The sequence below is a fragment of the Callorhinus ursinus genome, unplaced genomic scaffold, assembly GCF_003265705.2.
Source record: "Callorhinus ursinus isolate GAN/ISIS: 27379988/994484 unplaced genomic scaffold, GSC_fseal_2.0 scaffold5, whole genome shotgun sequence".
NCBI classification, from domain to species: Eukaryota; Metazoa; Chordata; class Mammalia; order Carnivora; family Otariidae; genus Callorhinus; species Callorhinus ursinus.
In genome coordinates, this window is record NW_027397067.1 from 1,904,644 (window position 1) to 1,928,337 (window position 23,694).

Genomic DNA, 23,694 nt, shown 5'->3' on the forward strand with positions numbered 1-23,694 from the left:
CCCTCACCTCAAGCTGTATGCATTATACATATGCGGTGATGCATATGTCATGCATGTCAAATATTTCTCAATAAAATTAGTGGGGAAGATAGAGCTCCTGTATCTTTTTTGTGTGTTTATTTTGGTTTTGTTGTTGTTTTTGAGCTTCTAACTCAGTGTTTCGCTGAGACCAGTGTTGGTACAGATGAGATACACAGAGTCCAGCTCCATTTCCTAGAAGCCATCCATAAGGTTTTCCTTGTAGACATCATCACTGGAGACAATCTGGATACTCTTGTCCCGATGGCAACCTTAGGGCTGTTTAAGACAGCAAGGGAGCCCCAGATAGACTTGCCAGTGGCAGCATCCAGCATGGGCCATTTGCGGGCAATGCTGACTTTGAGCTGTACCGATTCTACCTGGATCCCATTGAGCTCAGTAATGGCGTGATCTGCTGACGCCATCTTTTCAAAGGTGACTGAGGCACAGTTTCTGGGTGGGCCCATGGAGAGGTCAATGATATTTCCAAAGGAAGAGAAGGCCCCACAGAAGACGGTGGGCATCATGTCCTCTCCACACACCTAAAGAGTATTCCCCTTCTGAGGGGCCCTGCTTTGGGGAAACGAGTCCAACATGTGGAAGGGGCCTTCTGGTTCTTGATCAGGATCTCTGTCTTTGTCCCCATTCTGCTCACAACTGTGGCCCCAGCTGCAGCTTCGGGGAGGGGAGGCTGAGGAGTGGGCACCACCAGGTTTTTCAGAGCACCAGTCAAAGTTCTGAGGGGGCCCCTCACCAGCCCCTGGGCCCTCTGCCTCTTCCCCATCTTGGCCCCAGTTCCCGAAGCCCATCACCGGAAGACACAAAACTCTCATACAAAGATTTTCTCTGGGGCAGATATGCTCCTTTGGAACAGCTGGAAATTGTGGACTGGCCCCCCCCTCAGGGTCCTTTAACTTCCCCACCAGGGTTTGAGAACATCTGAAGCCCAAGTTCTTGGTCTCAGCCTTGAGGACACTGATGGCTCCTGATTTCACCAGCTGGTTTGCCTGCTCTGTTGCCATGGCTGGGCCTACCACAGGCTGCTCTGACAGTGAACGTTGGACACCGCCTTGGCTGGCTCTGCTGTACTACTTTGCTTCTTCAGAGCCAGCAGTGCCTTTTTCTTTTCCTTGAGCTGGTTGAATTTCTTCTGCAGAGCCTCCTCCTCCTGGCTGAGTCCAGGGGTAATCACCGACCTGGTGGCTCCAAACAGGGCAGTAACCAGAGTCCCAAGGTCTCCAGTGGCACCTGCTCAGGCCAAGAGCTCCTGTATCTCTGCAGGTGACAAATGGTGGCAAAGGTCCTAGTAATCTTGGAGATGCCAAAGGTACCACTATTCCTCAATTTCCATAGCACCCAATGTAAAGCCAATGGAAAGGAAGCTTGCTTTTCTAAAGGTTTTGAGTCATCATTGTAGAGAAGAAAACAAGGCGAGCATAATACATAGTACAGATCCAAACTAGATTGCAGAATTAAGGCCAGGAAAATCTCTGGAGACTTGGGTATTATTACCAGAGAAATTCTTTTGCTAAGAGGTATTGTGTGAAGAGTCATTTAATGTTTGCAAATGTATTGACCTTTTATAATCTCAAAACCTTTTTCTTGTTTTTTGTCCATAGAGAGGTTTTAAGCTGCTTGTTCATTAAGACGTATAATTCAAAATTAAGTGAAAAAGATAAGCCGTAAGGGCAGGTCAATTATCTTTTGGTATCTGTATACAAAGGAAGATCATTACTAAATATTGATGTTTAGAGTATTTATATGGAAAGAATACACATTATAAGGAATAAAAGTAGGCATGAGTTGGATTTTTCCCATTAGGTGAATAATATGTTAAATTTAGGGTGACAATGTCAGGATGGACATGGTGGTCTGTTTTTATAGAAAAATAGAAGTATAGCACAACTTCCTTTTTAAGGATTTGCAGAGACAGAAATTCAGTCATTATATTATATTGAGCTTTGACAGTATGATTGCTTTGGGGGGTTATGATTTAATCCATGTCACATGTGACTCCGTGTAGAAACATGACATGTGAAAACAGGCTGGTAAAACACTCGGGTATGGCTCTGTGCAATTGCTTATTACCAACACTTCATGGAGAGCTCACGTTAAAGGTGACAAATGAAATTGAGGGCAACCTCCAAACTTCTAATACCTGCTGGAAATTATGCTGGTTGAAGATGTCAGGAAATTCCTGAAAATTTTTCACAGAATTAGAATGTAAGTAAGAGGAAGGGATATGGTGATAATGATGCTAGATTTATCCTGAAGTTGAGTTTTGCTTCTCCTAATATAAAAATGGTCATAGGCACTGGCTATCTCAGGCAGATCAGTATGGTTTCCACATTAGTTAGTTAACAACAGAGGCACCTTTCAAGGTGAAAGGTTACAAACAGAGATTACCTTCCCTGCCCCTGTTCTGTTAATATAGGTCACTGGCAGGATAATCAGTTCTCTTTCATAACTAACAGTGTCCCAAAAGAAAAGAACTATATTAGTATGCAAGAACAACAGTTCTGTAAAAAATACTGATAGCAGCGGGAGTCTTCAGAAAACAAATTTTATTTCTTTCAAATTAATAACTCGGAGTGGTTGCATGTGAATCATTCATTTCTGAGCACTTTTTCTCAAAACAAAATTTAGATTTAGAGTCGTATCTCCCAGATGGGGTGAGTATCCAACAGGTGCTAAAAACTCTCCATTAAACTGAAGTTCGAAACTATGATGGTAAAACCTCCCACGAAGGACATCTTTTTATTTGCTTTTAAAATTAGTTTTTAACATGTTTATCACTGGCTCAGATCTGTTTTGAGAAGGTAAGAAAACATTTCTCAAGTGAATCCGAATATTCACCAATCTAATGGGAAGAAGTAAAGGTTAATTAAGCCTTCTCCATTTGCATCTGAAGCAAAGCTTTGGTCCATAATTCCTTTTCCTTTAAATGTTTCCCAGAGCTAATTTTCTCATCCCTCAGCATCCTCCTCCAGTCTGTGTGGGAGGGCAGTGTGGCCTTCGAGCTTGTCCTCCCCCCAGATTTGTGTTACGCAGGGCAGGAGCCAGGAGACCACTGGCAGGTGTCAGGCTCACTCCCTGCATTTGGTGGTGTCCCAAACTCCACAGGGTACAGAGGTCCAGGAAAAAAATGTGAAATCAGCCACCCAAGTCGAATGGAAAATTTCAGGATGTTAGAAAATATGGGGACAGCTGATGGCTGAGGTCATGGCTCAGAATGATTTTTTGGTTTACCTGTTTACCAAAAGCATTTCATTCATTCCTTTACAAAAAAAAAAGAAAAGAAAAGAAAAAGGAAATGAAAACTTACAGGAAGAAAAAAGAACTTGTTAATCTATTCTGACAAGCAGGATAATGAGCATGATTGTGTAAAATTTATATTCATAGATTTAACATGATCTGTATGAGCCATATGACAAATCTCTCTAGTTTTTTGTTTTGTGTTTTTTTCACTGCTTGTTCTTTTGTGTCATTTCTCAGAAATCACTTAAGTGTACATATTTATAAGGAAATTGAAGCCATTATAGAACATTATAGAACTAGAAATAGACTAATAGGTAAATATTTAAATTCATTTGAGAATTTTTTTTTTCAGCGAGGGAGAGACACCCATCATTTGGTTGATATGCTTTGCTGCCATGCCTTAGGGTTTTCAAAGAGGTTGCTGAGGAATTTGGTAGGAAATGGAAAAATGTCAAGGAGAGGGTTCTCCATTGAATTTTTGGTCTACATGGAGAGAAACAGAGAGAGGATATGACGTTTACTCCAACTGGCATAAATGCTGGCCCCTGTGTCCTTTACATTCTCTACTCTGCTCCTCTGGGCCCCACTGAGTTACTTGCACCTCTCCACCATCCCAGCCCCTACTCAGAGCTGTCTCCCTGCAGAAAGTAGTCCAATAAGTCAGGTGGTTGTTCTCCCCCCAAAGGGCTTCCCCCAATGAGTGTGTTTTAAGGGTACCAGGGGAAACGCCATGGGCTGGCAGTCAAGAATATATGGCAGTGTCCGTGACCTAAAGATTCCATGTGGTATTAAATCCTTTTGTGTGAGAACTCTCTGGAGTCTTCTTATATTAAAATAAACTTTGAGACTGCAAGAGGAGGATATGGTATACAGCCTGTGACAGAATTCTGACCAGAGAAGTCTTTGGAAAACATCTGAAAAGATTCATATTTTCTGGAGCACAGTTTGGAAACCGGAGCCAGGCACTGATTTTCAAACTCGCCCCATGAGAGCCTTAGAGGAAGCTTGCAAAGAAGCAGAGGCAGGATTCAGGCCTGTTTCAAGAAGAGTCTTTCTTATTAATTTCTTTTATATATCTGGCTTTTCAATGACTAAGGTTTTCTTTGAAGAATGGTCTCCTTGACCAAAAAAAAAAAAAAAAAAGAGGATTCTAGAAATATTTGTGGATGTTCAAGACTGAATCTCAATGTCAGCTATTTTTTCCCCCTGGCTTTGCTACTCCTCAGACTTTCTTATGGTATTTTTGGAATGAAACCACATATTCATACTTGAGTATGAAATCCAAAAGCCAAAAATGTCTGATATTTTTTCCCACAAGTGCGTTAGAACCATGAGCAAATGAAAGGACTCCCTCTTAGTGGGAGATCACTGTGGGAGCTCAAAAGAAGGAAAGAAAGATGAAGGCAGTTCTGTTGATTTGTGTATAAATTCCCCCCATGTAGTTCATTAGCTGGACACTCAGCTGAGCACCAGGATGTCCTGGGCAGAGGCTGTAAGTCACTGAATTCACCACAATGGCCACCTGCAACATAGGGAAGCTGTATTCTAGAGGCTTGTTCAGTTAGATGGACTTCTACAAAACTGCATTACTTTCTCTGGATAAGGGAGACATATTAAAAATTGTGATTTGTTTAATCACAGGCCCAAGAAGACAAGCTCTCAAGTATGAAATAGAAAACATGATTCTTGAACATCAACCTAGGACCTTACATTTACACTGCATTTTCCTAGATTTCCAGACCAAATACATGCATTATTAAGCACAAGTCTAAATTATTTTTTAAATTTAGGGGTGCCTGGTGGCTTAGTCAATTGAGTTCAGGTCACAATCTCAGGGTCTTGGGCTTGAGTTCCATGTCCTGCTCTCTCTGCTCAGCAGGGAGTCTGCTTGTTCCTCTGCACCTCCCCCGACCCACACACCCATCCCCCAGCTTGTGTGCACACACTCTCTCTGTGTATCTCTCTCTCAAATGAATAGAATCTTTTAAAAAATATTATTTAAATTTAGTAGGTGGAAAAACAATAGAGGCTGATAAATGGGTCTAGGAAGTGTCCCATGGCTGTATTGCATCCTACTGCCCACAGCTCAGTATGTCCCAGGAGCCCATTCACTGGGATGGAGCAAACATATTTGGAGGGGTAGTTAAGGAAACCCCTGGTAGAATCCTGACCTCTTTTTTTTTTCTTTCTTTTTCCTTTTGCTAATTTTTTTTTTCTTTTTTAGTTACATACTCTATAACTTGCTCTGGGCAAAATTCTCTCATCAGGCTGTGGGATAAATTCAAAATGAGTAGCAGAAATGACAACTTATCTTTATTTCAACATGGAAATGTGGTTTCTCCAGATGTTTCTAATGTTCCAAATAGGGATTTTCAAAGACTGAACATTGCATCAAGGCTGCCAGCCTAAAGGACTGTACACAATCCTGGTGCTTCTGTGTGTGTCTGTGTCTGTATGTCTGTCTGTCTCTTTCTCTCTCTCTCTCTCTCTCACACACACACACCATAAATGTAGACAGCAACATAAATCTATGCACAAGCAAAGATCATCTGAGGTGAATCACAATTTTTCTTCTTTGACTAGTGACTGATCACAGTTAGACACAGATAATAGACAACTGCCTTATATGTAGAACTGTTAAGAGTATGAGAGTCTTAAACAACCCAGAGCATTGAATGATGGGTGAGTCACTCTGAAGGGTGGTTTCCAAGACCACAAGAAATCAGGAAGGCAACCTATAAGAAATATCAAAAGCATATACCACACCATAGGAAAATCCCATCTATGTCCTCTTCCTTAATATATAGGGGAGAGAGAAAAGAAAGAGAAAGAGATGGTGAGAGAGAGAAAGACAGAAACAGAGACAAAGAAGTTTCACAAAGTTGGAAATATGGTTTTTGTTAGAATCATTGTTATTGTTGTTTCAATCATGCCTTTAACTTTCCTCTGGGGAGGTGTGGAAATGGTGGCCAGAGCATAAGGATTTCAAAAATGCATTAATGTAGTGACACTTTGCTTAACTGCTGTATAGGGAAGGGCTATTTGATTATGCATAGATATACATCTGTATATTTTTTACATTGTTTCAGCCTTGAGGTGTTCTATACTACATTTTAAATGTTTGCAATGAGAAGTTAAGTTATTCCCACAATTGGCTAGGTCATGTCTACTTTGGGTCATTCATTCAATAAAAATGTTCTGTTTGTCTCTTAGTTCCCAGGATTATGTAAGGTATTGTGGGGTAAAAGTATGATCCCTGACTCTACCCTTAAAATTAAAATTCACAGTCTAGTGAGGAGCTAGGCACATAGGCAAATGACTGTAACATAAATTGCGTATGCCATGCAGTGGGAAATGGATAAGAAACTATATAGGTCTGGCAAGTTGGGGAGACTTTTAGGGGTAGCAGCAGTTGAATGAGATTCTAAGAATATGATACAAGTAGAATGGGCAATAGAGGCAGTAGGCACAGTATACATAAGAATTTAGTTGGTTTAGGAAACTATAAATTGTTCTGCATTTCTGGAGTGTGCAAAACTATAAAACAAAACAAATTATTTATTGAGGAATCAGCAAGAGCTTATGGGTTTGAGTAATATTTTAACATGTACAGAGTTGCCTTTAGTATCATGTGCTAAGAAAGTACTTTTGCTTAAATTACTTTATTTTGCTAGGTTCTGCTATGTAAGATACAAAGCTAAAACTCTGTTTTGTGACTTTTCTGCCATCTTTTATCCTAGTTGAGAAAGAAGGGTGGGATATTTCCATGAAAGCAATGTAAAGACATGATTGCTTATCCAACAATATTATGTTTCCCTTGGAGTTGAGCCAGTGGGCCAGAAATCCTCTCATTAATTTTTCCTCATTCATCAAGGACTCAGCCTAGAGCCACAACCATACCATATATTCTTACTCAGAGAGGTTGAGGTTTGGTCAGAATTATTTGAAAGTCTTTACACAATCCCCAAATAGGCACTTTCTGAATTTCTAAGACCCATTGATCCTCCAGGGCAGCTTCTCCCACCCTTTCTTTGTGTGTTGGGGCATGAATAGCCCATTGGGAAACAAATTATTTAATGTGGCTAATGAAGTGGCCACAGTGTTTTTGTGGTAGAAAAGTCAGTTTCCTAGGTTCTCCTTACATATATTTAGGAAAAAATTATTTGTAATAGGAAATAAATTAAACAGAACACCAGAAACATCATCTCTTAATTTCTTTATAGTCTTCTGAATGTTTACCTATTACCTGACCAAATATAATCTTGTGATTATTTGATATAAAAAGGCCAATAAGAACAATGTGGAAGTTTCGATAGGGTTTACTGAGTTTTTCTTTTTTTCTGATGCCCTCCATAGATGAGTTAGCTGAATTAACTTGCGGTTTAGTTCCCACTCTCTGTTTAGTGGGATCTATGGTTGATAATGCTGAGCAGGGGCTAAACCTAAACCTAAAAACCCAGTAATTATTTTATTTATTTTATTTTCATGTTTTTATTTGTTATGAAAAATAAAGGTAAAAAACATGGTACCTTATTAAATACAAGTCACATTTTTCTCTTTCCTTTTGTAAGTGAGGTAAGGATTGGTGCTTTGGTATCTCACTGGATTAAATGGGCTGATGGGAAAGAGCTGAGGTCAGGACCATGGGGCTTCAGATGTCAGCCTGTAAAGTGGGTATGCTAACAACACCCAGCTTAATTTTTTTGTTGGTTTATAAGTATTTTTATATTTCTTGTTATTTTAAATTGAATTAATTCAAAGGTATTCAAGAGTCTAGGTTTAGAAACCAATCTGATTACTATACAGACTGACTCTGGAGAGATATGACACCTGTGTATTTGAGTCACTCACACAGTTGGTAAAGAACTTTCATAATAAAAACTACATGCTCAGCACCAATGGGATACCAACTGCCAAATCCAGCTTCCACTCAGGCTGAAAACCTAAAAGCTATCTATGTTCTATTTAAACATTAAATAGTATTTTCAAGAAAATACCTTACTTTGGTTTAGGATTTATATTTTTCAATTTCCCAGATTAAAAATTTTAGATTCAAGTGATTTAGAATTTTAAGTGCTGTAATTCACATAGGGGTAAAAATAGGCTTCTGAAGAGCAAAAGACTATCACTGCATTTTAAAAGATCTTAAATGTGACCTTTTGACCTTACATAATCTTCAATGTGACACTTTTGAAGGATATGCTTGACTGGAGAGAAGGACAGTGGTCCTTAGGTAGCATATAATCCATTCTCTGGAAGACGAGTGTCTCAGAGCTACCCTTGCCTCCTCCTGGCTTGGCTTTTCAGGCCCCTAAATAAGTAAGGACGTCATCATTCTCGTGGAGGACGCTTGGAGTTACATTTCAGTGCCAAGCACTTGTTTCACTTTCCACAAAAGGGTCAATATGGTCTAGTAACTTATTGTGTTTATGTTGTGTCCAGTCACAGGGAGAGTTTTGACAGGAAGAATTCATGGGTGTCAGTGGCAAATGTATTTACAAAAAAAAAAAGTTAAAATCCTATTTCTAATCTTCTTTTTCAACTCTGCTTCAAGATATTTTTCTTTTTGGGACACCTGGATGGCTCAGTTGGTTGAGTGACCAGCTCTCGGTTTCCACTCAGGTCAGGATCTCAGGGTTGAGGGATCCCGCTCCATGGCCCATGGTGGGCTCCAGCTCAGTGAGGATCCTGCTTGAAATTCTGAATCTCCCTCTCCCTCTGCCCACCCCCTTACCCCCCCGTTCATGTGCCCTAAATAAATAAATAAGTAAAATCTTTAAAATTTTTTTCCCTCTGCATGTCATTTTAATCTCCCTGAATGGATGAAAATTATTTTGGTTTTTAAAATTACTTGATCTTTGGTATAGACCCAGGTAAAGGACATAGAGAACGAAACAGTATGAGTCAAACTTTGGGCACAGAATGTAAGATAAACAAAGTATTCTGTCCTTTGATTTTTTTTCCAGTTCCAGAAGTAATGTATGCTTCCTTATATGCATGTATACTATATAAGTGCATTATATAGAGGGTGAAATTTTCAAATCTCTTACCAAATTCATTGAATGATGAAGAACTTTTGGAATATTTTAGTGGTTTGTAAGTCTGAAGAACACCATTCTGACTTTTTCAGCTTTTTGCATTATTCTGGGTGAGACAATGAAGCTTATGGACATACTATCTATATACATTAATCCATTATGATAACATAGTTGATTCTCTGATCATACCCATCTTAGATGATTTTCTGTTAAATGGTGATGGGGGTCAGTGAGAGAGAGACTGATAGTGGAGGGAATGACTCTTTCCAACAGACAAAGGTAAAAATAATATTTCTTTAGGTAATCAGTACATTTTTATCTTTCATCTGAGTATTGGTATGTACAGATTTAAAATGAGTTTCAGCTTTAAGGAAAAAATATATTGAGGTCCACTGTGTGCAACACTGTGGCCTGTGTTTGTCATAGATTTGTGCAGTATCTTTGTCTCCATCTGGACTCAGGAATTGCCCCCACTGTACACAAGTCGAGACTGAGCACAGCTTTCCCCACTGATAACATAGGTGGTAAAACTGACTACAGTCTGACTACAGTCTTCATCCTGACTACAGTCTGACTACAGTCTTCATACTACACTCTGTGCTGATATAAAAAGACCTGAATGGCCTGGATTGGACTGTGGCTGCATTGGTTAGTTATTTTTTAAAAATACTTCATACATATTTTTATTGCCCACCCTATTTCAAATAGCCCAACAGCAATTTCTGGAGGACAAATGAAAATTCAGGCCCCTTCTTGTTTAAGATTTGAAATTGAAAAAAAAAAAAAAGAAGAAGAAGAGTAGTTGCCTTTAAAATCAATCAGGACACATCCATGGAAAATTACCTGGGCTGTTTCATGGTTGGCAAGAGCAGAAGAGGGAGCTGGCATCCCCTGAAGAGGTGCACGCCCGGCCCAGGTCCGGCCAGCACCCACTGGCAAGAGCTCAGCCCTGGAGCTGTCAAGATTTTCCTAAATTGTAAAAACCTAAAAGTTAAATTTTAGAATCGTCTTTTCTTCTAATTCTTTTTTATTGCCTTCTTAATTGCCTCAGGAAAGCAGTAACACAAAAGATCCTTTTACATCTTTTGATTTAAAATGCAGAATCCAAAAGAGGCTTGTCTGGCTATGGTCATGGGGGAATATCTGTAGGTGATCGGTATTCATCTTGCAAGGAAGAGCCCTATTACGGCAAACAAATTTGTTGATTTTAACTTACAAATTCAAAAAAATGATTTCAAAATTCCTAATATAGTAAGAAAATTGCCTGGATTCTCACCCAAATTAAATTTATAAAGAAATCATTATAGTTATGGAAGCTATAATTTCTTCCTCTGTCATCACAAAAAATAGTTTTTCATTGTGTGGGGAAGCCCCCTCTTTTCACACCACTCTGTATTTTATGGCATATCTTTCCAAACTCTTTGAAAGCCCCTGTGCTGTGAACTAATTTGTTAAAGGAATTTATAAAGAATTTGGAAGCTTTAAAAAAGGTGTGTGCTCTTTTCTTTTACATTTTTTTTCACTAAAAAGTTTTTTCAATACTTCTTTCCATTGTGTGCCTAATACAGTGACGGACTGGCAAGCAGTCCAATGCAATGAATAGTAGAGACAAAGAGAAGGGATTCTAAACCTCTGTACAACTTGTGATTTGCAGCTCAGCTCATCATTAACCATGACAGCTGAGTCTCAGGTCCCCTCCCCAACCTCCCATGGCTGTGACTCTGTCCTTCTCAGAGTATGGTCCCCAGACCTGCTGTAGCAGCCTCACCTCAAACCATGTTAGAAATGCAAAGTCTTAGTCCACTACAAACCTTCTAATTCAGAAACTCTGGGGGTGGGACCTAGCAATTTGTGTTTTAACCAAGCTTCCTAGCTGATTCTGACACTCTCTGAAGTTTGAGAGCCACTGATGCAATCCCAGCCTTGCACCACTGTTTTCTTTTCCCTTCACCCATGGCCTCTGGAGCCTCCCTTCTTGCTTTCTGGCGGCACCAAGACTGCTTCCATCCACCTAATCCTGGCTGCCAGAGGGAGTGAGATGGGCTAGGCTTCTCTATTTCTGCTTCTGTCTTCAGAACATAAGAAGGCTGGAAAAGTCTCTAGTCCCTGCTCAGCTAAGGTGGATCAAGGGCATAATCCTCATTCTTGCCTCAGCAGACAGATGGGAAGGGAAACATTAGTCACTAATGCTTCAGTGGGGAACTAGTTGTCTGTTGTTGGCCTGTCCTCCGAAGAATGTCTTTATCTATGAGTCCTTCTAACTTATAATTATGACCAGTTTGCCCCTAAACACGAGCAAACCCCTGAAACACACTGGAAAGTCACATTGGGAGAAGGGCAGAAACACGAAGCTCCATGAGCAACCAGATAACCACAGGTGTTGTCACTGTCTACTGCCTTTAGGTCAGCCAGCGCTGCCCTACCCTACTCTTAGTGCGGCTAGATCTCCTAGTAAACACCCAGGAAGGTGGTTACCATGTCCAAATAAAGCACCACATGAAGGAAGACTAGGCTAATTGAACTTGATAGGTGGCCACATTGAAAAGGAAGTCCATGCTAGTCCAATGTTGACACTTAGAAACAGACGCCAAAGTGCGGATTTATGGCATTTTATACTGTATTGCCCCCAAAGACCTTACCTTGTTTCTTACCTATTTCTTTGGTGAATTCCTGCTGAATTCCCTTTATTATGTTCCAAGACTTTGCTTCATTTAGATTTTGTACACTTAAGATGTAGTGATCTCCATCTTATTTTGTTTTAATAAACATGGTTTTAAAATAAGCTCACTATATAAAATAAGAGAATACAGTGTGATTAGTAAATTGTCAATGTTGTGAAATAACTTCACCAAATTGTACTATAATATAAGAAATAGGGCAATCCTTCAATAACACTCCAATTAATAAACTAATAAGTACATTAATGACACTCAATTTAATAATCTATCATCCTTTTATTGAATTTTAAATAACTTTAACTGTTATAAAATAAAGACATTTAAAAGGAAGGGGCCCTGATCATCCTCACCCAAGCTCACTCAAAGGTGAGAGTTCTACATTGGGAGAGGCAAACCAAATAGACAAGGCTACATTCCCCCTGCAACTCCCCACCCCGGTGCTTTGCCCATAAAACAAGACTGTCACTCTGAGAAATTGAGTCACTTACCATGGAGCAGTGGCTCAGAGATTTTGCCCAAGGGGACAGGCAGGCCATAAGAACAGAGAACTTCCAAATTCTGCCCATGACTTTATTAGAAACAGAATGTAGAGAAGGTCAAACCTAAAGGCACTTTCAAAAACAATAGATTTTGGTGGTAAGAAATTAATAGTAGACTGGTAGCTTCATGATAGCAATAAGTTAAGCCATAAATCACCTAGTTTACCAGAGAGAACCACAGAAAGATGCAGGCATGAGGAACCCACCTGGGGTAGGAACAAACCTCAAAGACTGGTCTGACAAACTATCCCTGAAAAGGGGACTTGCATTTAAACGGTGGAGCAGTTTATATCCTAAGTCATTGTCAGAAGCAGTAGAACAATCATGCAGCAACTAGTGGAACCTAACATATGAGTGTGATACTAACAAGACAACTAAGAGAGAGTTGAGGAAAAGAGATAGTCAAGGAGAGCCCTGCCAACGCCACTGTCATCCTAGGATGCCTGTGCCCATGCCCAAGCCTACACACTTTAAGGAGCAATATCAGAGACTTCAAACACACACACACACACACACACACACACACACACACACACACACACAGAAAGAAAGAGAGAGAGAGGTTACTTGTCATCAATTCAGAGAAAATAATTTTCTTCTAAGAATGCTATTTGTAATTTCACAGGAATATTAATAATAATAAGTTGTTACATTAAAATGACATGAAAAAATTAAAAAATTATAGGAAAAATACATCAAATAACTCCTACTTGGCAAAATGTTAAATATTTTTAAAAGATTATAGTGCAGGAAAAGCCTAAGCACCTTGTTCACCCAAGGTAGCCATAGACATCCTTGAAAGAAGCCCATGAGCTGTTCAGGTAGGATCCTACCTGACACCAACAAGGGAAGCCCCCAGATCTTGAGGAATGATGGAGGGGAGGGCCATCACCACCATGGTCAGTCTTATCAATGTGGGTAGTCCTGTCAGTTGCATTTTGGAAGCTTCTCTGCAGAGAGGAGGGAAAAGACTCTTTGGTGTGAGTGGACTAGAAAGAGCCAGTATGCATTTCTGGGCCCTCCAAAGGTGGGTGAGGACTGACCAAGACTGGAGACATACTTAGAAAATTGGAGCAGAAATATGAACCCCAAAGCATGACCAGGTCACCTTTTTAGGTAGATCAGGGATCAGGGCATCAGGTGACTTGTAGTGATCAGAGAGGTGAGGAGAAAAGAAAGCCGGCTTTGGTGGAAATCTGTCTTGTTCTGACTCCCACTGGCCCTGCCTTCACTTAGGCAGACTTGGAGTGCAGGCATATTCCAGACCCCACCCGCTGATTAATCTGTCTGCTGCTATACTACTGCCCTCTGGACATTTTGGCTTGCTTCAAATGAGGAACTTAAATTGGGTGGGGAAAGCATGGGCCTAGGAGTGGAGCTTGGGGTTAAAGTTTGGTTAGTTGAAGTGAGATACAAGCATTAGCAGCATGGACATCACCCAGGAGCTAGCTAGAAATGCAGACTCTCACAACTCTCCCCAGACCCACCAAACCAAGACGTCAACAAGATCCACAGGTGATCCTGTGCACATTGAGACTCAGAGAGCCTAGGGCCATGACAGGATCTCAGAGCCTGCAGGTCAGCAACACTGTGTATGGCTAAAAGTGATAGCCACTTTTACTGTTCTTTCTGACAAATCTAAAGCAAAGTTTTAACACAGTACAGGAAAATTTTAAACCTCTATACATGTGATGGATAAGTAGGCAGACAGGTTAGAACTCATAGGAAATATAATTGCCACACATTTTCTTTGTAAGGGAATGTCACAATTTTATTCAATCCAGTTATGTCCTTTCCACTCCTAAGAATTTAAATATTGCTACCTCCTAACTATGTGATAGAAGAAGTAGAATAAGTGGTGCTCCTGACCTGGGAGGGAGTAAATTCCAGCCACAGAGTGAACTTATGGAGAGAGTCCCCCATCCCAACTGCTAAAATGGGTGAATGATTGGTTCGTGTCTCTGGCCATTGTCTACAAAAATTGCTTAGTGATAATTCAGAGGGCCTCACAATTTTCTCTACAAATGTCCAAAAGAGCTGTCTGAATGGCTTAAACTGACTGTCCTAACCAGAGGAACTTAATTAAATGAGCTAGTACACAAAATATATGAATGCCCCATCCTATATTCACAGCAGCTCTCCCACTCACTGCTATAAATACCTTACCAGTCCCTTTGGAGTTAGTGGACATGGATATGCTGCCGTTTCCTCTGCTAATCTCTCATTGTTTGAGGGTCTGGCTAAGTGCCACAACGGAAAAGTTGCCATGCTTGCTGCTTTTTTACATGCATGCTTTCCACAAAGTAATTATTACTTCCTGGAGGGCTGAGGGGCTAAATCTAACTTTAGCCAGAGATTTACTCGTATTGTCGTAGATTCTCTACAATTACTATTAAAAGTTAAAGTTTTTTCCCTCCTTATGTGTTCATCTCAGGTATAGGGAATACTTTAGTACTTCATCTGCTTCTAATGAGATTCTTGACAAGAATGAGAGAAAAGTCATCTTATTTGAGAATTGTTAATTCCCTAAATGACAGAACACTCATTCTCAAATTAGTTTTGCTCAAAATGTTTCTCATATCTAAAGTAGGAACAATTTCTTGGATGGGGATCTTAGCCAGGGAGCCTTAGACTTTTCAAAATTATAATTGCCTCATTACACCAGAGTGTCCACATTTTAGTGGTGAAAGAAGTGACTGTTTAGCTTGGAAGACTTTTTAGGCCAGGAAGATAAAAGCCCGGGTGAGGAGTGTGTGTGTGCGAGGGAGTAACAGTGGCCTTCAGAAGATGAAGTGTTAATGTACAGAGGATGGAGACCAGCTGCTTTTCATCTCCACAGAGAGCAGACCAGAGGAAATGGGCTCCCAGGCACCAGGAGAACTTAGGGGGGCTGTAAGTGTACATGTCATGACAGGGAGGGTCTATACTGAAGGAAGGGAAGCCAACAGGATTTCTAGAAGGAAATTGGGACATGGCCTTGAAGATGGTTGTATGTAATTGCATAATTCCTGAATAAGGATAGTTCCTAAATTCACCCTTATAATATTTAATTTCAGGGCACATTATCATCGTCCTTTTCAACAACTCTCCCGACATGCCTACAACTTATAAATCACCATGCTGAGTGTAGTTCAATGGCCTCTCCACTCCCTTGGTGCAGTGGAAGAAGTAGGGTCTTTGGAGCCAGAAGAATCTGGGTTTGATTTCAATTTTGTAATTTATCGCCTTTTTTATCATGGCTCCATTATCAAAACTCTCTGAGTTTAGTATCTTTATCCATACCAACATCATAGAGAAATTTTTCCCATTGAAGATGACATATGTAGGTTTCCTAATACAAGAGCAGGTACACACTAAGCATTTATTGATAACACTGGGTACCTGATATTATCTACAAGGACTGTGTAGTACTTCATTGTGATACTACAGAAAATGTACTCCTATGTTACACTTAGGAAATGCAGACACCGAGGGGTTAAGTAGTTGCACAAGGACATAAAGCCAATCAGTTGGAGGCAGTGATTCAGTGAACACATATGGTGCTCTTTTTACTAGACCATACTGTCTCATATTATAGGAAACAAATTAAGGATACTGAGAATGCTTATCAGCATATGTGCCTATTATTAAAATCCACAGTTTCCAAAGTTCAGGCTCTCAGAAGGCCTAACAAACCTGGCCCACCTGCACTGAACTTGCCCCTCTTCACCTTTTTTTTTTTTTTTGAGCATCCAATCTCTTGAGGGTAAGCTGTCATCATTATGTTAGGAGACATATTAGTAAATTTGCTTGGAGGATCTCTCAAAAACTATCAACACTCTGCATTAAAGGGAGATATGTTGGATTTATTTCAGATCTGCAAGCTATTTTTCACCAATTTCTCTTATTTTATCCATTTATTCATTCAACAAACATTTGTTAATGTCTGTGTTCCAGATGATGTTTTGGGTACTGGGAATTTACGCCTGAAGGATGCTCTGTCTGGTGAAAAAGAAAGGGATCAACAAACAATTGCAATGTGGTGAGATAAGTACTTCATTATAAATGACACAAAGCTCCCAGAAAGAGCAAATTTGGAGAAGTATTTCAGAGTCAATAACATTTGAGCCAGGTCTTATGTGTTGCAGAAGAGCAGATATCTAGTCAAAGACCTTGGTAAAAACATTAAAAATGCTAAACAATTATTGAGCCATATTTACAGAAAATCTTCACATCTTATGTACTGCAATTCAAACTCATGTTACCTTGATGAAAGCAAAATATTTTAAGCATGAATGAAGTTAGAATGGTAAGGATAAAGTGTAACTATAACATTATCATCGCTAATTCTTCAATAAGAAATTAAACCAATGAATAGAGTCTTCCTTTTAGAAAATTATCTGTTTTAATTTTTGGATGCCAAGAAATGACTTGCCTGTAGATCTACACATGAGAGAGGGAAATGTGCATAGATGTGGTTCCTGGGGTAGCCAAGCAGATCACTTTGAGAATGCTTGACTTACTTCCATTTGCCCTTGCAAGATACTTCTACATATTAGTTGGCCTGGAAACTTTCAGGCAATCATTTTTGTACCATATACACTAACTGAAGTGGTCTTTTTTACAACCGCAGAATACTTGAGTCAAGCTACTAGCCATTTCTCTTACATTTATAAATTGCTGCTCTGAATTATTCTGCCTTTGAGATATGTTTGTGTGTGTGTGTGTGTGTGTGTGTGTGTGTGTGTGTGTGTATGGAATGTTAAGTGAAAAGTTTTTCTTTTTTTAGTCAAATGCACACCTTTTATATGTTGGCTAAAAATTTAAATATAACATACAGTGGAATGTGTGTGAACATTAAGGGAATAGTATTGGTATTTTAGGTCACTTATTAATGGTCTATAACTAATATCTTTGAGATACTAGTTCTGGCTTTTATTTGTATCACAAAGACATTAGGAGGAAAAATAATAATTCTGTAAGTTCTCAGTATACAAGAAGTGCTTAATGGTAGCAGGAACTATCCTCATAATGGGTTTGGAGTTTGGATTCAAATACACTTTGGTAATTGTCACAATGCCTATAATGGTTAACATTTTTACATATGAGTTAGTATCCAAGAATTTGGTAAGCATGTGCTTGTATATGGAATGGCTGCTTGAGCTATATTTTATTAAGTATATCTTGAGTTTGGGTCAGGGCTTGTTCAAAAAACTATAAACGGAAAACTTAACTTTGTATTATTTATCACTGCTCCCATCAAACCTGTCCCTTCTTTTATATAACTAAATGTGGGATTTTCTTTGCATGGTTTAATTTTCCAACTTGTGTAATATATGATAAATCCATTTTATCCTGATCTTTTAATGTAGATTTTCTATTTTTTTCTGTTACATCTCATTAAATGATATTTCTTTTAAAAATCTTAAACTATTAAAAAAAATCTTAAACTATTCCAGGGTCTGTGATAATCACTCATTAGAATGAGTGATTGTAATTTCATTGCAAAGAGCAACCTAATAAAGTCATCATAAATAAAAAGTTTTGAAAAGTATTCTTGACTATTAATAATATGAATATTTTTAGCACTCCGAAGTGTGATTTTTTGTTAAAGGGATATACTAACAAACTATTACTATTGTGATATTATCTTTTTGAATGTGACAGTATTATCTTAAGAGTAAAGAAAAAATACTAGCAGTATACTTTATTATAATCTAATACATAAAATAACACTTGATATTCATAAAAATGTCATTCACTTTTTCTCTTATTAAGAAAAAACAATTCTTTGTATAGAAGTTTGATACAAATCATGAAGTAAGTGAGGTCTCTGAAAATAGTATACAAACAATGGATTTTAAATCAAAAATGTTTATTGTAAAAAAGGACCTTTAAAAATTGTTTTTTAAAAAAGAAACATTGATTTCACAAGTCTTCAGGTTGTTTATAGACATCAGCTATAGACAACATCTCACTTTCATACAAAACTCATTCAATCATATAAAAATAAACACAAATTTACATTGACTCATCATCTATACAATTACTTTAAAAAGGCACTTGGAAGGGTGCTGTATGGATTGCATTTGTTGTATGCATTTAAAATAGTTTAAGTACATTACTGAGTTTCTAAGAATCCTTTCTTGCACTTATTCCCATCTTTAATTAATTTTAGAAAATCATTAAAAATTCTTTTAAAAGGTAAGACATGGAGCATGCACCAGGAATGTTCAAAGCTATTCTTTACCTCCTCCCCCAAGGAGCATACTCTTTATTGGCGACAACAAAAACAAAAACAAAATACTCAATACATTCTCCTGTGTTTTGTTCTTGTTCTTCTTCTTCTTTTTTTTTCTCTTTCTTGGTCTCTCTCTTAAAAATACAGTTTAAAGCATTACAGGTAATCAAACAAGGCTTTAGTTCAACAATGATAACCAGACATCAGACATGTAATGAAGTAAACTTGGAATACTTTATAAGGCACCTGAGATAGTGTCTGGCAAATTCTCTTCCTATAGGAAATTCTATTACAAACTCTATTACAAAACAATACTGTTCTTTTCAGTTGAAATGATTTGGCAGCAATGTAAATCTTTGCATTCTTTCTTAGTGAGAAAAGATGCAATGTGCTTTTTGCTTCATCTTTTGAAGAGAAAGATTCTTGTCTTTTATCCTCTCAATCTAGCTGTCAGTAAATATATAGTAATTTTAAACTTCACATGGAAAGGATTAAATATGAACACATGGATTTCGTGCTCTTGCAGCTTTTAGTGTGTGTGCCTGTGTGTGCCTGTGTGTATGTGTGTGTGTGTGTTTGTGTGTCTGTGTGTCCGTGTGTCTGTGTGTCTATACACATTATTTGGTCGGTAAGCACAAGAGAAAATGCCTTTGGACTTTTATTTGTCATTTGGAGCCGGAGTGAAGAAATGCATTCTGTTCGAGTAAACATTGATTGCGTAACTCAGTGTGCTACACAGCAGCCAGATTCCTCATGTTTGTGCAGAAGAGACATTCTGGAGAAGGTTTTGGAGCAGTTTTTGCACTGGTATTTCTTTACATCCGAGTGGGTCTGCAGATGAGCCCTCAGATTTGACCTGTCTGCAAATGCTCTGTTGCAGTGAGGGCAAGAAAAAGGCTTCTCCCCTGGGGGTGGGGGTGGGGGTTGAGAAAGAAAGATAGTCAGTGTTTTTAGAGGAAATATAAAGTCAGATAACATTTGCGAATAACCATCACATTTTGTCAAAAAAAAACTTGATTAAAATTCCCCAAAACAGATACTTTTTTCATATCTGGCCCTTTAAGATAAATTTGAATATTGCGTTAAAAAAATCACACCAAGAATATTGTTACTGCTGCCAGTCATGCAGAAATATTTCATGTAGTTCTAGGACTTTCACATATTAAAGCTTTCTGCTTCAGCAGGTGCAGCTAATGTTGAGCTCCTCCCAACGTTTCCTAATATTTCCCCTTTTCCCTCCTTCTGTATTATGACTAAGGTTGGATAAATGCCTTGGCTCCCTAGGATGATTTTGTGTTAGGAATAAAATATTCAGCAGCAAAAAACAAAACATAATAAAACAATGGAGAGTAAATTCAGTTCTAACTATCCAACTGGCTATGGGGTGATAGATATCACAGCACTAATGTTACCAACAGAAGACTATAAGCAAGCCGTTCACATATCTACCAAAGCAATTGATTAAGATAGCAACATCTGTGTTTGCTGAATATTGGGAGCAGTTTCACAGAACACACATTCAAGTACATCTTTCCTGATTTTTTAACTGATCTTTGATACCAAACCTTCTGAATCTACTTTCCAAAGTCTAAATGCTGTTTGCAGTCTCTGGAGCAGAGGTTGTTAACAAGAAATGGAGCACTCTGCTCTAACAACTTTTTGAGTCATCAGGAAGTAGCTATAAACGATCATCCATCATTAAAAACAGTGTCACTACTTAATGCAAATTCAACAGCCAGCCCAGAGCTTCATTCTATCAGACAGTAACATTCCTGGCTACGTTTTTCTCTTACCAGTGTGAGTTCTAATGTGTCCTTGAAGTAACCAGGGTCTGGAAAACGCCTTGCCACAGATCTTGCAGACACAAGGTAAAGTGTGGGTCCGAATGTGCATCTTAAGGGCGCCCAGGCTCACATATTCCTTGTCACAGTATTTACAGCTGAAAGATTTCCTAGACTGGGCATCACAGTGCAACTGCTTATGTTTGGCCAGCCCAGAAAAAGTTGAATAGGTTTTATTGCATAAATTGCACTGAAACTTTTCAGCTTCAATGGCATGGGGGTCTGAAAGCTTGGATTGTAGTCTTTCCTCTTCATCACTAATGGGGCTTTCTGAGCCACTGTGGTCCTTGGATGAGGTGTCAGATGGAGGAGGGGGGCTCACTCGCCCCAAGGATGAAGGGTATCCAGAAAGAGGAGAGAGGCCATTGGATAGTGGGGAGTGGAATGGAGCTGCCGTAGTCCACACGGTAATGGGGCTGTATGCTCCCGAGCTGAGGATCTCTGGTTGTGGTATGACAGGCATGGGGTAACTCTCATAGAGATATGGGGAAATAATCACTAGGGGAAAGAAAAGGAAAGGAAAGAAGATTAAGGTAATAAAAAATAACTTGAAAACACACTAAGGAGCTACTTTGCAACACAACACACACAGAGGACTTTATAATGAAGTAAATAGACTCATTTAGGAAGACATAGGCATTGATAAAACATTTCATTTCCACCCTTGCTGCTACAGAGTTACTGTGCTTTAATGCACATCTATGCCTCCTGCACATATAGTGTGACAGGAGCTATAACATGCTGTGCAGTGAGGGAGTGCAGACAAGTGAGTGCCTTCACAGTCTGCACTGAGGAGGAAAAACTTATATATTATTTTAAAGATACAAAAAAGTTATTTTCCGTTTTATGCATGGGTTATTTGCAGATTCTATGACTGTGAGTGAGTACAAAGATATGTGTAGATCAAGCTGCTCTCTGAAGGAAAAGAGCCTTATTACATGAAAAAAGCAATAATTCAACATTTATGTATTGTGTTACTCATCCTCCATATACTCATTATGCATGTATATACAAGCTGTAGAAAATGAAGTTGCAAGAGTTGAATGTCAGTTAAGAGTTCTAAAAGTTCTAAAAGTTTTGAATTAAAACTTACCCTAAATGATCAAAAGAATCTGAACTCTCTTTTAGGACACTGTTTGAAAGGAAAACAACTTTGTCTTTGGTTCTTTTGTAATAATATTTGAGTTGTAACATGTATCAATAGATTTATATATATATATAGAGAGAGAGAGAGAGAAAGAGAGAGAGAGAGAGATGATAGATAGCATTTCCTTTTTAATATTTATTTATTTATTTATTTATTTATTTATTTATTTATTTATTACCTGTGTGTGTGTCCAGTTCGCTGTAGTTGGGCTTTTTGGAGGCGTTGAAATGCTTCTTGACCAGGAAAGAGCGCGGCATCTTGCCGGCGGGTCCGGCGGGCGCCCGGCGCGGATAACGGTCCGGCGGGAGGACGCGGCCGGTCCCTAGAGCATCGCGGCCGGCTGGGCTCGGGCTGGGGCCGCGCTCAGGTGCGGCAGGCGGACGGGCCGGCGCCTCTGAAGTCGCCTGGCTCCTTTACGAACTGAGCCCGTTTTGGCTGGGAGGGTTTTTTTTCCTCTCTTTTGCAAGAAGGATCCAATCACAGCGGAGAGGTTCAGATTTCAGCTCCTCCCTCTGGGACAGCTGTGAACAGAGGAAGAATCTGTTGTCAGACTAAATTATTCTGGTTCAAAATGGGCTGTTCTTCAGGATTTCAGTGGAGAGGAAAAAAAATGCCTAAATATTTTCAAGAGAGGTAATTTTACTTCTTTAGCTTGCCAGTTATTCGTGCTCTCAGAGAGCTAGATAAGTCCTAGGAAGTGTGATTTCTAAAGCGGGCCTGGCTTCCAGATGTCGGGTAAAGCAATGCAATGGGACAAAATGTTCGCTAGAGGAAGGAAAGGGTGTCCTACAAGATCCCAGGTCAGCCTCTGGTATTAATGAGAGCCTATATTTGGAAGTGGCATTCGGAGAGGTTTTACTTGTGCAGGGACTGAACAATTAACTTTTGGCTTTTGAAAAAAGGAGGTAGCTCCGTCAAGACAAAAGCCCCTGTGAGTGAGGAGGGCGCCCCCACAGTGGGGGGCTTCCCTGGTCTGCAAAAGGGGCCGAGCCACATGCCGTGAGTGTTCTGAATGCTGGGAATGCACTTCATGTCTTTAAAGGCTCAGCAAAGCCAGAGGCGCACTTCCTCGTGGAAATTAAGTAATCATGTCACCATATTAGTTATGGTGGCTTGAAAAAAATGCTTTGTAGCCCATGAAAGAGCTGCTTATCGGAAGAACTGGGACACAACAAAGATAAGAAGGAACGCTGCACAGAGGGAAGGGACAGTATGTAAACTGTCATTAGGAACCAAAATGTATCTCTTTGTATTTATATATGTATATATATGACATCTCATATACATATATATAATGGATGGGCCCTTAGAGACAATTATTTCATTTCAAATATTTATCTCTTTTATATGGTAGTATTTTCTTCAGTATAAAATCATCAAAATTCATCTCGGTATCTGCCAGTTTCCTGGATTGCATTTTTAAAGAAAGGGTGCCATTATGTCTACTGCTTGGTTAAAGTGCTAAGGAGCTAGTCTAGTAACCAGCGAAAATACTTCGATTTTTTTTGTATATGGTATTAAAACTAAAAATCCTCCAAGGTGGCTAATTTTAAAAGTAAAATTTCTACCGTATTTTCAAGCATCTCAGACCATTCCAGACTTTTCTCCCTACCTTTTGCTTAAAGACTGAGGAAAGAACACATTTGCAACAAGCACCCTACCCTTGTTTCTAACAGGTGCTGGAAGAAAAAAATGAAAAAGAAAATAATAGTGGTGAAGTCAAGACTTGTAAGAGGAAAATGCATTATCAGGCTGCATAACTTCTTAATTTTGGGAGGAGAAAACAAATCTGTGTGCTGGGGGGAGGGGGGGGACCAAAGTGGGGGCACTCACAAGTTTCTGAGCCAATGTCAATGATTCTATTTTTTTCTTCCAACAGTCATAATTTAAATGCCAAAGAAATGAATGTAGATGAATCTTTATGTTAATAGGAATAGTATTTGTAGTAGACAGGA

The 23,694-nt window shown here is 39.2% G+C and overlaps 1 protein-coding gene and 1 pseudogene across 1 annotated transcript; both read right to left on the minus strand.

The window, feature by feature from the left end:
- Nucleotides 1-213: 213 nt before the first annotated feature.
- On the minus strand, nucleotides 214-13,429 carry LOC112823541 (negative elongation factor E pseudogene; annotated as a pseudogene).
- A 4,922-nt stretch (nucleotides 13,430-18,351) lies between these two features.
- Nucleotides 18,352-22,138, minus strand: SNAI2 (snail family transcriptional repressor 2). The gene is made up of 3 exons (XM_025871421.2): nucleotides 21,918-22,138; nucleotides 20,545-21,090; nucleotides 18,352-19,656 (listed from the first exon to the last, which is right to left on the minus strand). Exons 1-3 carry the CDS (start codon nucleotides 21,994-21,996, stop codon nucleotides 19,475-19,477), a joined length of 807 nt encoding a protein of 268 aa, XP_025727206.1. The 5' UTR covers nucleotides 21,997-22,138; the 3' UTR covers nucleotides 18,352-19,474.
- Between the last annotated feature and the right edge of the window lie 1,556 nt (nucleotides 22,139-23,694).

Excerpts from the sequence above, each read along its gene's own strand:
- SNAI2 (XM_025871421.2), bottom strand. The coding sequence starts at position 21,996 with ATGCCGCGCTCTTTCCTGGTCAAGAAGCATTTCAACGCCTCCAAAAAG. Across the intron at positions 21,091-21,917 it reads CGAACTGGACACACACACAG|TGATTATTTCCCCATATCTC; the intron begins GTAATAAATAAA and ends TCTTTCCCCTAG. Across the intron at positions 19,657-20,544 it reads ACACATTAGAACTCACACTG|GGGAGAAGCCTTTTTCTTGC; the intron begins GTAAGAGAAAAA and ends CCCCACCCCCAG.